This window comes from Aotus nancymaae, unplaced genomic scaffold (assembly GCF_030222135.1).
Source record: "Aotus nancymaae isolate 86718 unplaced genomic scaffold, 86718_ANA_hifiasm-v0.15.2.pri h1tg000064l_1, whole genome shotgun sequence".
NCBI lineage: Eukaryota > Metazoa > Chordata > Mammalia > Primates > Aotidae > Aotus > Aotus nancymaae.
Genome location: NW_026988479.1, coordinates 21093983 through 21112942, shown reverse-complemented (window position 1 = coordinate 21112942; position 18960 = coordinate 21093983). Strand labels below are relative to the sequence as shown.

Here is an 18960-nt window from a genome sequence, read left to right as displayed (position 1 = left end):
TGTCATTGGTCATAATGCTGAATCACTGTCAGCATGTGGATCCAACAAAATATTCCTTTGTTGGTTTCAAAGGCAATTAATTTTGATGACATGTTTTAAAAGAATCCAGGGAAACATATTTGAAAAGTAGTTACATATATATGTATGTGTGTGTGTGTGTGTGTGTGTGTATGTGTATAAAATGATACTAGATTCGAGAGTTGGCTTCTTTAGGATCTCATTTAAATTAGAAAAACCAGCATCAGACTGTTTGAGTAGTAATATATTTTTAAAACAATGTTGGTGATTTGCCAGGGAAATTAGTGGTTTTGCAAACTTTGAAAGGGATTAATAAATCTGGGAATAAAAAAATGACTTTTTAGTGCTTTTCATGGGAAAATGAAACAGAACTTGCATAGTAAGTTAAAACAGTGAGTAGCAGGAATAATGTCAGGTCACTTTTCATGTATGTATAACATGTTCTAGGCAGTTATATCTACGCGTAGGTACTTGGCTACTTTGCGTAGCAAATAATTGACTATCCAAGAAAATCAAGAATAAGAAATTATTTTTTACATGTCATAGGATTATCTTAGTACTCATGTAGTATGACTTTCTTTTTTCTCTAAACTTTGCAGGAATATCTTTGAGGATTTTTTGTTTGGTATTAATTCACTTTTCTCTGAAACAGCTTTAAGAAGGTGGTATCTCAGAAAATTAAAAAAATTTTTTTGGTTACCTAAAGGGATATTTTTATACATTTGTTTGATCCTGTAAAGTGAATTCTTTGGGCTTGCGTATTCAGTCAGTCTAAATAAACAACCATAAAACCATATTTATTTTATAAATCTGAAAACCTTGTGCCTTCCCATCTTTTCAGTGCTGCCATAATCTTTTCATACTTTAAATGATAATTGTTTGGAGCTAGTAAATCTCATTAACAAGCAAACATAGGTAAAGGAAATCATGAGTCTATTAAAGCCTTTCCTTTAACTGCTGAAATCTGAAGATTTTATCAATTGAGAGAGGCATGATTACTTTGGAGGAAATATGTTTTCAACATATTCTTACTGTGATTTTGTTTTTCTATACCATTTTGGCTATTAGGAAAATCTGGAGAAGGTGGGGCCTCGTGTTCTGGATTTGCAATTAGAATTTGATGAAAAGGCTGTGCTTATGGAGAATATAGTCTACTTGACTAATTCCCTTGAGGTAAGAGGGCCAGGGATTGTCATAACTAGTCAACTATAGTAAACCATAATCTAACTCTTTTATTTTACAAGAAATCTTTTTGTAAACTGCATCTTCTATGTTTAGTATCTTTGACAAATATGTCAGTCAAAAATATTTTTGGAGAGAGAAAAATGGGTGAGTATAAAAATTGCAGGAAAAAAATGATCTGTCATCTTTTTTCATCAATTATTCCTAATTTACATATAATTCATTATACATTTAAAAATTAACTGTATATGTCAGGATATTCTACTGCAAATTATTATTATGTTTTTTTGAGACAGAGTCTCACTTAGTCTGCTAGGCTGGAGTACAGTGGCGTGACCTTGAGGTTCAAGTAATTCTCCTCCTTAGCCTCCTGAACAGCCTGGGATTACAGGTGCCTGCCACCACGCCTGGCTAAGTTTTGTATTTTTAGTAGACATGGGGTATTGCCATCTTGGTCAGGCTGGTTTTGAACTCCTGACCTCATGATCCACCTGCCTCTGCCTTCCAGAGTGCTGGGATTATAGGAGTGAGCCACCGCGCCTGGCCACGAATTGTTTTTAAGAAACCTTATATTCAAATGCTTTCCAAGCCTCTCATGTCATGCAGTACTCTGAATTGCTGCCTTTTTTCCTCCTCCCTTTTTGATTTGCAAAATTGGATTAATTATAATCTCTGGTTTATGATATATTATGATTATTCCATATCTTGTCATGTTTTTTTCTCCCAATTTATAATAAAATGAACATGAATCTACTACCCAATCCAAGAACTAGAAGAGTACCAATAGCTTTTACATATCTGACTTTCTCCCGGTCCAATCTTTGTGCCCCGGTCACAACTTTAAAAATAGATTGTAAATATGCTAGCCTCAGACAACTTAGGCAAAAGGAAAAGTCATTGCTCTAGAAACTGTTAGAGCACTCAAAAAGTGGTTCTAGGCCAGGCACAGTGGCTCACGCCTATAATCCCAGGACTTTGGGAGGCTTAGGTGGGTGGATCACAAGGTCAAGAGATCCAGACCCCTCCTGGCCAACATGGTAAAACCGTGTGTCTACTAAAAATACAAAAATTAGCTGGGCATGGTGGGGCGTGCCTGTAGTTCCAGCTACTGGGAAGGCTGAGGCAGGAGAATGGCTTGAACTCAGGTGGTGGAGATTGCAGTGAGCCGAGATCGTACCACTGCACCTGGTGACAGAGCGAGGCTCCATCTCAAAAAAAAAAAAAAAAAAAAAACAATGTGGTCCTAGAAATAATAAGACACTAAAGTAAAAAAATGCAGGTTTGGAGTTTAAGTAAAATTGTTTTGTGAAATATGGAGTACGAAGAAAGTTATTTCTATTTAGCATTTTACTGTGAATGAGTTAATGAAATTAATAAATATTAAATGACATCTATTTTATGTATATCTGAATGTTCATATATATTCATGTAGGTCAAAAAACTTCTTGGATCTTTTCACTTGGACAGTATGGACACATCTCATGTTTAGGGTCCTCTTATATTCAGACATATGCACTATTTTACATTTCTGAGCTTTTCTTCCATTTATGTAAGCGGAAGCCATTTATTCTCAAATGATAAATTTCTGAACTTCTGTTTGTCTTAAGTGGAACCCTCTTATGCTGATTTCCATTTTCTCTTATATGGCAGATAGATGCCAGATTTCATTATAGAAAATGATAAACATGGCTATATAAATAACAATACTATGAGACATCTAAAATAAATGTTAAATAACTGATTACAGATTTCATTTAATATTTATATGGAAAATAGTAAAATTGCATAGACCATTTCATGTTAAGTGGGGAGTCTAGTTTTGCTCTTGGTGAAATGAGGTGATGATTAATTTGAATCACATTAAGTGATACTAATAACTTCCATTTTTTCCCCTCTATTTAGCTAGAACACATAGAAGTCAAGTTTGCCTCCGAAGCAGAAGATAAAGTCAGAGAAGACTGCTGTCCTGGGAAACCACTTAATGTTTTTAGAATAGAAGTAAGTTAAAGGAATCTCACTGAATCACTGCATTTTAAAACCAGAAGAGACCTTAGAGATCGTTACATTGAAACCTATCATTTAAAAAATAGAACAAAGTAAGGCCCAGAGAAATTAAGTGGTTGGTTTGTTGTATGCCACATAGAAATGGGGCTGTACCTGAAGTGTCCTAATTCCCTGGTCAGTGCAATACTTAACTTTTTCCTCACTTTACTATTATAGGAACTATCAGATGTTACTTGTGGGGTTTAAAATAAAACTATGATTTCCAAAATCTGGTTTTTATTTAAAAACACAGGAAATTTAGGACGTTTTTAAACAGTTAAAAGGAGCTTTCAAACCTCAGATAAGTTTTGGTTTGTTATTCAAGGCTGTTTGGTTTTTAGTATAAACTGGATTGATGCATCATCTTAAGTTATGCTGGAATAGCTTTTTTTTAACCCCTTAGATTTGACCATTATTGTCGAAGATAAAGAGGTTTTGGAGATTCTGGTTTTTTGTTTTGTTTTGTTTTTTTAATTATACTTTAAGTTCTGGGATATATGTGCAGAATGTGCAGGTTTGTTACATAGATATATACATGCCATGGTGGTTTGCTGCGCTTGTCAACCTGTCATCTACATTAGGTATTTCTCTTAATGCTATCCCTCCCCTAGCTCTCCACCCCCAACAGGCCCGGTATGTGATGTTCCCCTCCCTGTGTCCATGTGTTCTCGTTGTTCAACTTTCACTTATGAGTGAGAACATGTGGTGTTTGGTTTTCTGTTCCTGTGTTAGTTTGCTGAGAATGGTGGTTTCCAGCTTCATCCATGTCCCTGCAAAGGACATGAACTCATCCTTTTTTATGGCTGCGTAGTGTTCCATGGTGTATATCTGCCACATTTTCTTTATCCAGTCTATCATTGATTGGCATTTGGGTTGGTTCCAAGTCTTTGCTATTGTGAACAGTGCCAAAATAAACATACATGTGCATGTGCCTTTATAGTAGAATGATTTACAATCCTTTGGGTATATACCCAGTAATGGGATTACTGGGTCAAATGGTATTTCTGGATCTAGATCCTTGAGGAACGAGATTCTGTTTTTTAGTCTCAAAGAATCCATTCATATTGGCAGCATTTAGCAAAGTGCAGGAGACTGCCATTGTGAGAGTCTATAAAATGTCCTCCTTGTCTTGATAAGCAGAGGACTCAGATATGTTCTGTTACTTTTGCCACATTTGAAAACCCAGCAAACAGAAAAGGCCTATTTTGAAAATAATAAGGAAATTGTGATCATGAGTATCTCCTGAATTAAGCATCATATAAGGAATACTCTCATTACATTAAGATGTGGTAGCTTTTCAACCATTGTGGAAGACAGTGTGGCGATTCCTCAAGGACCTAGAAATAGAAATTCCATTTGACCCAGCAATCCCATTACTGGGTATATATCCAAAGGATTATAAATCGTTCTACTATACGGACACATGCACACGAATGTTCATTGCAGCACAGTTTACAATAGCAAAGACCTGGAACCAACCCAAATGCCCATCGATGATAGACTGGACAGGAAAAATGTGGCACATATACACCATGGAATATTATGCAGCCATCAAAAACAATGAGTTCGTGTCCTTTGTAGCGACATGGATGAACCTGGAAACCATCATTCTCAGCAAACTGACACAAGAACAGAAAATCAAACACTGCATATTCTCACTCATAGGCGGGTGTTGAACAATGAGAACACACGGACACAGGGAGGGGAGTACTACACACTGGGGTCTGTTGGGGGGAAATAGGGGAGGGACAGCGGGGGTGGGGTGGGGAGATGGGGAGAGATAGCATGGGGAGAAATGCCAGATATAGGTGAAGGGGAGGAAGGCAGCAAATCACACTGCCACGTGTGTACCTATGCAACAGTCTTGCATGTTCTTCACATGTACCCCAAAACCTAAAATACAAAAAAAAAAAAAAAAAAGAAAAACACTAGCTAAAAGGCTGGGCACAGTGGCTTATGCCTGTAATCCCAGCACTTTGGGAGGCCAAGGCTGGTGGATCACAACACAAGGTCAGGTGTTCGAGACCAGTATAGCCAACATGGTGGAACCCTGTCTCTATTAAAAATACAAATATTAAAAAAAAAAAAAAAAGTTGTGGTAGCTTTTAACAGTTAAGTCATTTGAGCCGTGGAGATAGGTATGTGAAAGTGTTCTTTATAGAAATGTATTTATTTCAAGCCATTTTTAAGTATTCTATTAAGATACCATGTATTTAAATCTTTCATAAGACTCAGTTGACTTTTTTCCACTTAGAAATAATCAGCAGGGTTCTGGACTATGTAGCTTCTGCAGGTACAACATAGAACTATGTTTAATGCTGGCCTTGCCACTTACTAGCTGTGTGACCTTGTGCTGATTTTCAATCTTTCTGGTTCTCAGCTTCTCATTTGTAGAAAAGGGTCCAAAAGAACTACTTCAGGGATATAGAACTAATGTTGATAAAGTGCTTTACAATGCCTAATACATAGTAGGGATTCAGTGAATGATGGTGGTTGTGGGAGAGAAAATGTAATTATTGTTATTGTCCATCATCAGTGTTGATATATGTAGTTTTAGTCATCTTTACCTAGGCATTTGGTTATAAGCATGAGCTTGTACAGCTTTTCTTTCATATTTGAGTATGGCTTAGTCATGATTTTAAAATACCAGAATTAGATCTGTCTTTCATTGGGCATCGAAAAACATAGCAGAGATTCCTCCTCCCCCGGCAGCATTCAAGTTTCATTTCCTATAACAATCATTTTCTTTTTGTTTTCCTAGCCTGGTGTGTCTGTTTCTCTAGTGAATCCCCAGCCATCCAATGGCCACTTCTCAACCAAAATTGAAATCAGGCAAGGAGATAACTGTGATTCTATAATCAGGCGTTTAATGAAAATGAACCGAGGAATTAAAGGTAAACTGTTCCCTGAACCTCTTATTTGTCAGTAGCTTGTAGATTAGGTGAGTTCTAAGCAGAAAGGAAAAAGAAAAGAAACTGGCTTGTTTATGGACAGCTGTGTATTATTAGGGAAAAAGTATTGAGTTCAGAATCAAGAAAACTACTCTTTTTGGGATTCTGTAGCTCGGTAGCTTGGTGGCTTTGCCATGTCACTAAAGCTCAAAACTTATTTTTTGTTTACTAATGTGAGAACAATAGAGGAATTAGACATTTTTCCATCTCTCTTTCTAGCTCTAAAATTGTAGTGAGTTATTTCTGTCTCTCAGAGATATTCAGAATTAAGGAACACATACCATTAATATTCTAAACTAACCTGTCCAGCAGGGTCTGTTCCTGGAGAAGGAAGAGAAAAGAGTAAGAGCTATTGAGTGTCTTCTGTGTATTAGCCATTTAATCCTTTTACAAGTCTATAATTTACAGGGTATTATTATTATTTCCCTTTTACAAATGATAAAATGGAGGCTCAAAAAGGCTAAGTAACTTGCAAAGTTCGTTTAGTAAACTCTAGAGCTGGAATTCAAATAGGTCTGACTCCAAAGCTCATCAGGTAAAATATGTCAGTAATCTTAACTTATTATCGAGATTAAGTCTGCATCTTTTGTGATTAGATTCAATGTAATATTTGATGGCTTTTCTTTCACCATCCAGCCAGGTCCTCGGGTAAGCAGAGTATGAAGGGTGATAGAATGTCTCTCTTATTTTTCTTCTGAGCTATGAAAACAAATTAATGTTGTGATTGTCTATTTTGTATTATCTTTTTTCTTTTTGATAGCAATCAAAAGTTGAGTGGCCACTTTCTATCACTATAAAAATTTTCTAAAAAGATTTATAAATCCCAAACAGTAACCTAATTCATGAAACTATATTAGAGTAGTAACATTAATTAAAATAGACTAGAAATAGCTCTTTGGAATTTATTCTGTCATGTATTTTGTGTTCTTTTGAAGTTGTTTCCCTTCTGTGGACATTTATTGAGACACTACCATATGTAGTGTTTGTAGAGACAACTGTGTAGAGATTCCTTTGTATGTACTGGGGGGAGTCCACAGAGTCTTGTTCACTAGGAGCTACATCTAGTGAAGGAGTAGGGAACTAAGCTATTGAAGTGTATGATAATGTAAGGAGAAATTTCTTAGTGCCATAAGAAAGGTACAGATAAAATGTATAGCACAGAGGAATGTGAGATTATTTCCAGTTGCAGTGATCAGGGATTAATTTATGGAGAAAATATTGTTTGGATGGGACTTGAACATTATATCCATGAAGGGAAGGGGAAAGGGTATACAAGGAGGGAAATAATGAGTTGCTTTTGTTTCCTCGTGTATGGAGCATCAACAGCAACTGTGTACTAGTGTTAGGGATGTTGTTGTTTATAAACAAGTTTTTTAATTGTGGTAGAATATACCTAACATTTACTGCTTTAGTCATTTCTACGTGTACAGTTCAGGCTTGAATACATTCACATTGTTGTGAAACCAAACCACCATCCATCTCTACAGCTTTGTCATCATTCCAAACTGAAACCCTGTACCTGTTAAGTAATAACACCCACTCTACTTCCCTCCAGTCCCTGGTAATCACTGCTCTACTTTCTTTTTTCCTTTTAAGTTTTATTTTTGACACATAAGTATACATATTTATGAGTACAGTGTGAGTTTTTGATACATATTTATAATGTGTATTGATCAGATTAGGATAATTAACATATCCATGACTTCAAACATTTATCACTTCTTTGTGGTGAGAACATTCAGCAGCTCCTCTTACAGCTGTTTTGAAATATACAGTATATTATTTTGAACTGTAGTCATCTGCTGTGCAGTGGAACAGTAGAGCTTATTTGTCCTATTTAACTCTTTGTACCTGTTGACCAACCTCCTTCCAGTCCTCTCTCTTCCATCCTTCCCAGCCTCTGATAACCACGATTCTACTCTCTACTTCAATGAGATCAACTTTTTTAGATTCCACATGTGAGTGAGATCATGTGATAATTGTCATTCTATGTCTGTCTTATTTCACTTAATGCCTTCTAGCCTCATCCATGGTGTCATAAATGACAGGACTTCATTTTTTTTTATGTCTGCATAATATTTGATTGTCTACCACATTTTCTCTTTTCATTCATCCGTTAATGGACATTTAGGTTGATTGCATGTGTTGGCTATTATGAATAGTGCTGCAATAAATATGGGAGTGCAGAAATCTCTTCAACATACTGATTTCATTTCTTCTTTTCTTTTTTTATTTTTTTCATTTCTTCATTTTTTACAGGATATATATCTAGTAGTGGGACTGCTGGATCATATGGTAGCTCTATTTTTAATACTTTGAGGAACCTCCATCCTGTTTTTTATAATGGCTATACAAATTTACATTCATACCACACTGTTCTACTTCTTACCTCTATGTATTTGTTCTCAGTACCTCATATAAGTGGAATCATACAATATGTTTCCTTTTGTGTCTAGCTTATTTCACTTAGCAAAATATCTTCAAGTTTCATCATATTGTTATTTGCATTTATTATGTCCTCTCAGTGAATTAGGTACCATAGAATGATAGCTTTCATCCTCAGAACTTATAGGCCACAAGAAGCAGAAAGAGCATGATAGTAGCTTTTAAAGAAAATAGATATTTGTGTGGACCCATTGGATAGGATTATATTTATTTATTTATTTTGTGATAGAGTCTCTCTCTGTCACTCAGGCTGGAGTGCAGTGGCACTATCTCAGCTCACTGCGCTTCCACCTCTCAGGTTCAAGCAATTCTCATACCTCAGCCTTCTGAGTAGCTGGGATTATAGGCATGTGCCATCACACCCGGCTAATTTTTGTATTTTCAGTAGAGACAGGGCTTTGCCATATTGGCCAGGCTAGTCTCAAGCTCCTGGCCTCAAGTTATCTGCCCACCTCAGTCTCCCAAAGTGCTGGGATTACAGGTGTGAGATACTGCACCCGGCCTGGATGGAATTATTATGAGATTATAGCACATGAAAGGATGTATTTCTGTACTGAAAATTGTATTATGTTAAATCTACCTCTGTTTCAAACGTACTCAAATGCAGCACTGACTAGGTTCTGCAGAATTCCTATCTCTTGTGTTTTTTCATTAAGCCTTTGGGATAATTCTTATCTCCTTTGTCATACTAGCTGTGAAAAATATTATCTAAAGTGTTTTTTTTTCTTTCTTTCTTTCTTTTGAGACAGAGTCTCGCTCTTTCGCCCAGGCTGGAGTGCAGTGGCATGATCTCGACTCACTGCAACCTCTGCCTCCTGGGTTCAAGCGATTCTCCTGCCTCAGCCTCCTGAGTAGCTGGGACTACAGGCACATGCCACCACGCTTGGCTAATTTTTTGTATTTTTAGTAGAGATGGGGTTTCACTGTGTTTGCCAGGATGGTCTTGATCTCCTGACTTCGTGATCCCCCCGCCTTGGCCTCCCAAAGTGCTGGGATTACAGGCGTGAGCCACCATGCCCGGCCATCTAAAGTATTTTAAATTTGATGTTAGTAGCTGTTATAAATTTTAGAAAATAGAACCATTAGAGAGTGTTTGAAATTGCTATTCCTATAAGTATCTGCAGAAGAGGTCCAACCTTGATACTTTACTAAAAATCCTCAGGATGCCTTGATATCTAAAGGGCCTGAGTATATTGAGTATATGAGATGGAAGAGGAGTTAAATTCAGTAACATAGCTGTTGGTCTGTTTGCTACAATAGCCAGCAAGTTGTCCAATTAGTGCCAATTGTATTGAGGGTGATTATGATCTAGTCCCAGGAGGAACTGGACTAAAACTATCATTTCATTCCACAAAGGCCACTGAGTAAACTATTTGATGATAATAAATTTGAATCACTCACAACCCATGCCATATATGAACTAATAACTTGGAGGTGAAGGCCTTCATTTCACGTTATCAGTCTCTAGGGACTTTAAATCACTCTCATCTTTTCTCTAAGAGCCTTATATCTGATGCAGTTGCAGACTTAAATTTCAACAGTTTCAATGATAAGAGAAGTCTGGGATAAAGACAGTTAAACCACTAAGAATCCATGGACAGTAATGAACAACATGGTGAAACATCAAAGCAAATATGTTTTGTCACTTAGAAGCCTGATTGAGTATTAAGGTTTCTTTGAAATAGTTTGATTCAGAATTGCTTGGAATGATGAGGAAGGTCTGTTTTAGACAGAAAGTGTCTGTATGTGTGTGTGTGTGTGTGTGTGTGTGTGTGTGTGTGTGTGTGTGTGTGAGAGAGAGAGAGAGAGAGAGAGAGAGAGAGAGAGAGAGAGGCAGAGGCAGATCTGCAATAAAAGGCCTTATGCATAAAATCTGCTGACAGAATTTGTCACTGCTTCTATAGCAAAATATTTGGTACCACTGATGTGTAAGTTGAATTGCAATAGCTGTTAAAATGAATTGTATTCTTCCCCAAAATAAGATCATGGCTTTCATGAAAATTGTGTCTGCTCCCTTCCCATTTTAATTTTCAGGGCTGGTACTAAGTCTGGGAATAGATTGTATGGTCCCTGCAGAAACTTTCCAAAGACTCTTAGGCAGGGTTTGCTTTTGTGGTAGTTGCAGGTAATTGTTCTGTAAGCCCCTTCTCTAAACTTGGAGTCCTTCGGTCTTTGTTTCCCAAAGAGAACAGAATGCACAGATAACTTGTATTCTTGGCATAGCCGCCAGCTGCATTAATGTCTTCTTTTATCTCTTATCCCTCTTATGCTAAGCTTTGTACTCTCAACTCAACATGAGGGAGTGTAGCTCAGGTCTGTTTCACAAAGGGGTGGAAAGTAATTCCGAAAATATTTTCTATTTCTCTGGATCAGATTAGGTGTAACTAGCCATGCTACACTTAGAATAAGATATAAACCCAGAATCAGCATTTGTAGTTATTTCTGGTGTTTTTCTGCCATATGAAATAAAACCATTTGATGTTGGGAAGTCTCAGAATTGCTGAAGTAAATATACTTCTTTTGGGCTCAGTTGTTGACAGGATTGTTGAATTATAAAGGGATGGGCCCTTTTTTTTTGTCAGGAGGTATTTTATCAGTTTACATAAGAGCAGATTAGGAAAATCTCAAGCAGGGTGGGTATTGGAGCTCATCCTAAAGCTTAAAATTCTGAAAGCTGAAATTTCTGTCCTTTCTCTGCCTTGTCCTCTCTCTGCTTGTCTCATCAACTTGTTAATGCAAACACTTTCATCTTTTGAGCAAACGAGAAACTGGTAATGCCATTTCTTGAAGTGGTAATTATTTATCCAAAAGTATCTCCAAGAAAAGCGACAGCTCTTGCAGGTTTAATGTATTCTAGGAAGCTCAAGAAAGGAATAAGTTTTAGATTTTTTGATATTCTGTACAATGGTTGATTGAAGCATATAAAAATGATTTGAGAGACCATATAGGATAATGCTAAAAAATACACAGTTCTTTCTCTCTCTTAGTTTATAATTCCAGGAGATGTCATAATCTCCTTTGATCTGGGTAGAAGTTGAAAGGGGATGAAGATTTGCTATATTTTAGCTTTGCTCCTGAGATTGGTTTGATTGGTTTTTTTTTTGGAGATGGAGTCTCACTTTATTGCCCAGGCTGGAGTGCAATGGTACAATCTTAGTTTACTGCAACCTCTGCCTTCCATGTTCAAATTATTCTCCTGTTTCGGCCTCCCGAGTAGCTGGGATCACAGGCACCTGCCCTCATGCCCAGCTAATTTTTTTTTTTTTTGTATTTGTAGTAGAGACAGGGTTTTGCCATATTGGTCAGGCTGATCTTGAACTCCTGACCTCAAGTGATTCACCTGCTTCGGCCTCCGAAAGTGCTGGGATTACAGGCATGAGCCACCACGGCTGGCATGGTTTTTATTTAATAATCTGAAGAAAATATTTTTGTTTAGATACAACAACCAGTGTGTTTAAAATGTGAGTTCTCAGACTGCTTCCAGGGTTTGAGTAAGTGACTGTAAAATATATTGATAATTTGTTTTGTTGTAGACCTTTCCAAAGTGAAACTAATGAGATTTGATGATCCACTGTGGGGGCCGCGAAGAGTTCCTGTCCTGGGAAAAGAGCACACCGAGAAGACCCCCATTTCTGAGCATGCTGTTTTCGATGTGGACCTCATGAGCAAGAAAATTCATCTGACTGAGAATGGGATAAGGGTGGATATTGGCGATACGATAATCTATCTGGTTCATTAAACTCATGCACATTGGAGATTTATCCTGGTTTCTAGGAATACTACTACTCTGATTGTGCCTACTAATTGGCTATCAGAACCTTAGGCTGGACCTAAATGGATTGATTTCATTTCTAACCAGTCAATTCTGCATGTAACCATAATTCTGCCAAGTCATCTTTAATTCCTGAACCTAATAAATTTTTTTTCTTTTCTTTGGGTGTCTAAGAAATGGTTTTTGCCAAACTTTTTAAAGAAAACAAATTGTTGCTATTTCTTAGAAGTTTCTAGTTTTTAAGATGAACACAGAAGTGTCAGTGTGCTTCTTTTATGAGGTGTGCTTTATACTGTTTATGACGGCTAAGGTGTACCTAACAGCTTTTTATTATATATTCATTTATGGAGTTAGCTTTTTTTTTTAATAAAGAAAAATAATAAATTATCAGCTCTTTTTTTTTAATGAAGAGAACTTTCATGATGATTTAAAAGAATGATTGAGAATATTTTGACTTGACTTTGATTACTAAATATTTTGTATAAAGAACAAATAGGCCCTGTATTTTATAAGACTTTTTAGAGCTTTAATATATTCAACTAAGAAAATAATGGCTTCTTCAAGGCTAATATTAATAGTTTATAAGCAGTGTATTTCACCTACACTAAATTTAGGCATTCCCTTCTACCCCTAGAAATCTGCATTTACTGAATTTGTCTGGAGTGCAATTGTGTTTAAAGGTCATGCTGGCCAGGTGTGGTGGCTCACACCTATAATCCCAGCACTTTGGGAGGACGATCAGCTGAGGTCAGGGTTTGAGACCAGCGTGGCCAACATGGTAAAACCCCATCTCTACTAAAAATACAAAAATTAGCTTGGTGTGGGAGCAGGTGCCTATAATCCCAGCTACTTCGGAGGCTAAGGCAGGAGAATTCCTGGAACCTGGGAGGCAGAGGTTGCAGTGAGCTGAGATTGCGCCACTGCACTCCAGCCTGGGCAATAAGAGCGAAAATCTGTCTCAGTAAATAAATAAAATAAATAAATAAATAAATAAAGTCATGCTGACTGTGTTACAGATTTATTCTTTTATTCTTGATGGAATGTCTTTTAATATTATCTGTGCCATCTGTCTTCATATGAGAAAAATATGTAAGGCATTGAATAACAGGAGAAACATTTCTAATTTTGATGGGTTTAATATGGAGAAAGAACAATTTTGATAACCCAAAGGAACCTGAACACTATGAGTTTATGTAAATAGAGTTTATTGAGCTTCCTTATTTTGCTCTCCACAATTAGAGACTTCTAGGCCTAGCTGTCTGCTTTATCACAGATTTATTGAAGCAAATCATAGAATGTTAGAACTGAAAATCCTTAGAAATCATCAAGTGCAAATAATCACTTATCTGCTAGGGACAGGCAGTATAGCATAGTGGGGTAAGAGTACGTACTCTGAAATCAGACTAGCTAGGTTAGATTTCCAGTTCTTTTTGCTACTAGGGTGACCTTGGCCAATTATTCAGAGCCTCAGTTCTTCATCTATAAAATGGAACTAATACTGGTACCTTGTAGGCTTATCATGAGATGTTTAGATGAACTGATTTAGGAAAATCATAAATATAACACGGTGCCTAGCAAGTAGTAAGTCTTTAGTGAATTTTACCATTGAAGAAGAAGATGATACCAAGGCATATTGGCTTATGATTAATGTAGGCTGTAAACATGTCCTTTGTATTAGTTCCTTTGGGGCAACTGATTGTTTGCACTCCTAGATTATTTTGCTGTCCTCTCTGATCTGAAAAGCCCTAATTATTTCTGAAATTAAGTAATGCTTTCTGGTGCCTAAACACAAACCTATTTATGTTTAACTTAGGAAAATTATGTGTGCTTGGCCAGAAAAAAAAAAGGAAAAAATATTTTGATAGTGTTCATTTTATGAGCCTATGAACCTGTGCTGCTTTGGATTAAGTGTGAATTTGGGATTCATGGATCCCCTGCTTTTTCAGTCTCAATTTCTGAGACTGAATGAGCTTCTTGCTAGGCTGAATATGCTGCTCATGTGTGGAGATACAAATGTTTTGTATGAGGAGTCATCTAAGCATAAGCCCATTACTTCATCTGGCACTCAACAGAAGAAACAGCAATTAGTTGAAATGCTGAAAGAAAAACAGGCTACACTGGGCTTATTATATTAACAGTAATATAATTGAGTATATAATATTATACAATTTAGTATTTTAATGTCTTCCTAGAGGATTTTATCTTTTTTAGTTTTGAAATACAATGCACATACACAAAAAGTGAGCAAAAAATATATAATATATACACAAACAAATGAACTGCCTTTCTCCCCCCACCTCCAAAAAAGAATAATTTATTAATAAAGCAAATACCTGCATAGTCACTAACCAGTTGAAGAATGGCACAGTGTCAGCACCACAGAGGTCTGGCCTTTTACCTCCTCTGGTCACTAGAGATAAGCTTTCTGGCCCAGTATATGTTGGTTTTTAATCAATGTTGCATGTGAGCTTGAAAAGAATATGTATTCTGTAAATGCAGAGTTCTGTATGTGTCCATTAGGTCAGAGTTGTGGATTGAATTGTTCAAACCTATATATATCCTTACTGTTTTCTCTCTTTTTCTGTTTTTGAGAAGTATGCTAAAATCCTTCATGACCATGGATTTACCTATATCTTGTTACAATTCTGACAGTTTTTGTTTTATATATTTTGAGAATGTTTTGTTAGGTACATGTACATTTAGATTGTATTCCTTCTGGTAAGTTGAACTTTTTCTAGTTAGAAAGTGTTTTTCTCTCTCTCTCTCTCTCTCTCTCTCTCTTTTTTTTTTTGAGACAGAGTCTTGCTCTGTTGCCCAGGCTGGAGTGCAGTGGTGTGATTTCAGCTCACTGCAATCTCTGCCAGGTTCAAGTGATTCTCCTGCCTCAGCCTCCCGAGTAGCTGGGACTACAGGCATCCACCACCACACTAGGCTAATTTTTGTATTTTTATAAAGACAGGGTTTCATCATGTTGACCAGGCTGGTCTCAAACTCCTGACCTCATGGGCTGCCTGCCTCGGCCTCCCAAAGTGCTAGGATTACAGGTGTGAGCCACTGCGCCCAGCCATTTCTCCTGATTTTTAATTTATTTTTTGCCTTAAGGCCACTTTGCCTAACAATATAGTAACATCATCTATCTTTTGGTTAATGTCCATGCAGAATATCTTTTCCATTCTTTTAACATTTTGTGGTTTTATTTTCTTTTAACACTTCATTTTGACAAATTTTAAGCCTACAGAAAAGTGGACAGATTTGACCAGTAAACATCCATGTACTTGTCACCTATATTTACCAGTTGTTAATATTATGTCACAGTTACTTTCTCTCTCTCTAAATACGTACTTATTATTATTATTATTATTATTATTGTCTTCCTCTGCAGAGCTTGCGCAAATAAATACGTACTTTTAAAATAAACTTTTAATTTTGGAATAGTTTTAGATTTACAGAAATGTTGCATCTTTAATATAGAGAGAATCTGTACATCTTTTACCCAGTTTCTCCTGTTAACATCTTTCTTAACCTTGGTTCAGTTGTTAAAACTAAGTAATTAACATGGGTACATTATGATTAACTAAATTGTATACTTTGTTTGGATTTCACCAGTTTTTCTACTAATGTCTTTTTACTATTGCAGGATCCTATCCAGGATAACACATTGAATTTAGAATATACTTTTAAAAAATTCAGAACCATTTGACAGTAAGTTATAGACACCATGACACTTCATCTTCCCATAGGTTATCATGCAACTTCTAAGAACTTGGACATTCTCCTATATAATTGCAGTGTCATTATTATGCCCCATAAATTTAACATGATACAATAATATTAGATCATAAGCTTTTCTAATGAAACTTCCCCAATGTCTCATCAATAATGTATTCTTTGAAAAACCCTCAGGATTCAATCAAATATCAAGTATTACATTTTGTGATTATGTCTGTTAATTTTTAAACTAGGAGAGTTTCTCTGTTTCCTTCTTTTTTGGTCTTTTGTGACAGTAACATCTTTGAAGACAGCAAGCCGGTCGTTAGCACGATGACTTACAAGTCTGGATTTGTGTATTTTCTCATGCTTATAATCAGATTTAAAAGTCTTGGCAAGATTGCTACATAGGTGATATTTCCCACTGCATCATGGCAGGATTAATATATTGTGGATTTGTTCCATTATTGTTGATGCTAAATTCCATTAGCATCATATTTCTCAATTGAAAAGGTACTCTTCCTTTTTGTAATTAAGTAGTCTGTGAGCTGATACTTTGAGGCTTGCGTGAATATCCTGTTATGATCTGAATGTTCATGTCCCTTAGAATTTTTATGTTGAAACTTAATCTTCACAGTGATGGTATTAAGAGGTAGAGCCTGTAGAAGGTGATTAGGTCATGAGGGTTGCTTCCTCATAAATGGGATTAGTGCTCTTACAAAAGAGGCTTGAGGGAGTCCTGTTGCCTTTATGCCATGTGAGGACATGTAGAAGGCACCAACTGTGAGGAATGGGCCCTCACTGGAAACTGAATCTACTGGTGCCTTCCTCTTGGACTTCCTAACCTCCGAAACTGTACATTTCTGTTGTTTATAAATTACCCAATCTAAGGTATTTTGTTAGAGCAGCCTGAAGGGACAAAGACATTTGTTTATCAGTTAACGTTTGCCAAGTGGTAGCATTCATGGATAAGCTGTCAGTTATTACACTGATGGTTGTAATATGGTGAGTTCTTAAAAATGATAAAATTATGATTTCTTCTACATTTATTAGATGTCATTCAGTTGTGAAGATGTTTCCTTTTTGCAGTCAATTTTTTTTCCTTTTTTATTTTTATTGCATTTTAGGTTTTGGGGTACATGTGAAGAACATGCAAGATTGTTGCATAGGTGCATACGTGGCAGTGTGATTTGCTGCCTTCCTCCGCTTCACCTATATGTGATGTTTCTCCCCATGCTATCTCTCCCCAACTCCCCACCCCCTGCTGTCCCTCCCCTATTTCCCCCCAACAGACCCCAGTGTATAGTGCTCCCCTCCCTGTGTCCATGTGTTCTCACTGATCAACACCCGCCTATGAGTGAGAACATGCGGTGTTTGATTTTGTGTTCTTGTGTTTTTTCCTTTTATTTTTATTTTGATTTTTGAGACAGGGTCTGGCTCTGTCGCCCAGGCTGGAGTGTACTGGTGCAGTCTCAGCTCACTGCAACCTCTACCTCCCAGGCTTAAGCCATCCTCCCTCTTCAGCCTTCCGAGTAGCTGGGACCACAGGTGTGTGCCACTGCGCCTGGCTAAGTATTTTATATTTTTCATAGAGATGGAGTTTCACCATGTTGCCCAGGCTGATCTTGAACTCCCGAGCTCAAGTGATCTGTCTGCCTCAGCCTCCCAAAGTGCTGGGATTATAGGCATGAGCTACTGTGCCCGGACCCAGTGTTTTTCTTTCATCATTCTTTTAAAATCATGTGGACTGATGAATTCTTTTTTTTAATATGTGCTGTAATCTAGTATCATTATTCTTTGAATGCTCAAATTCCTCTAAGTTAACCAATGGAAGCACTTTCAAGCTGGCTTGAGTACAGTGTTTGTTCTTTTTGTAACTACACATTAATTTTGGGGCATTTCTTTATAAAATGGCATAAGAAGTTCCCAACTTGCCTTGTGTTTTCTGTTTCAGAAGCAGAATCAGTCTTTTTTCCAAAGAGCCTTGCTTCATTTTAATGGAGAGTGTTATTAAGAAACCAAGATCCAGACGCTACTAAGGACATTGTTTTTTAGGCCCTTCCAATAGAAAGAGCTAAGAAATGCATAGTGTTTTTTAAAGCATAATTTTATGTAATACCACTGAATTCTTTCTCATCTTTTCCCCTTTACATTTGTATTTCCCTTCTCACACAGTAAGAACTCTGGTTCTCAAGAACCTAAATATATTTACTCATTTAGTCTATTAATAATTTCAGAATTGCCAATTCAATTCTATTAGCAATAAGTAAGTAGAGTACAGTATTTGGTTTTGTTTGTTTGTTTTGCAATTCTTTGTGTCCTTAGAACATAGCTCTCTAAGGAATATAGTCAGAGCACTATTTTAAATATTTCTTAAATTCTTTTTTTTTTTTTTGTATGTGGTTGCTTGCTTTTTATTTTCTTTCCTTTTCTTCTTTCTTTTTTTTTTTTTTTTTTTTTTGAGACAGGGTCTCACTCTGTGGCCCAGGCTAGAGTGTAGTGATGCAGTCAGAGCTCACTGCAGCCTTGATCTCCTGCCCGGGCTCAAGTGATCCTCCTGCCTCAACCTCCCAAGTAGCTGGAACTACAGGCATGCACCACCATGCCTGGCTGATTTTTTTCTTTAATCAAGAAATGTTTCTTGGATTCTTTCTTGTATGTGCTTTTAATGTAGAATTAAAGTCATTCATTTCTCTTTATATTCAGTTTTATGGTTTGCTTTTTTGCTTTTTATCTGACTTTTGAATAAGCAAAAATACATGATTCAGCCAGGCATGGTGGCTCGTGCTTGTAATCTCAGCCCCTTGGGAGGCTGAAGTGAGAAGTTTCCTTGAAGTCAAG

The 18960-nt window shown here is 36.8% G+C and overlaps 1 protein-coding gene across 5 annotated transcripts in view; it reads left to right on the top strand.

Annotated features, from left to right (window-relative positions):
• The window catches only part of LARS1 (leucyl-tRNA synthetase 1), a 73559-nt gene extending 60988 nt beyond the window's left edge, over positions 1-12571 (top strand). For all 5 annotated transcript variants that reach the window (XM_064366477.1, XM_064366475.1, XM_064366476.1 and 2 more), the window contains 4 exons: positions 1087-1191; positions 3103-3198; positions 6005-6137; positions 12173-12571. In XM_064366477.1, the coding sequence (XP_064222547.1) occupies positions 1087-1191; positions 3103-3198; positions 6005-6137; positions 12173-12378 (540 nt within the window). In that variant the 3' untranslated portion in view covers positions 12379-12571. The remainder of the gene's footprint in view (positions 1-1086; positions 1192-3102; positions 3199-6004; positions 6138-12172) is intronic.
• The last annotated feature ends 6389 nt before the right edge of the window (positions 12572-18960 follow it).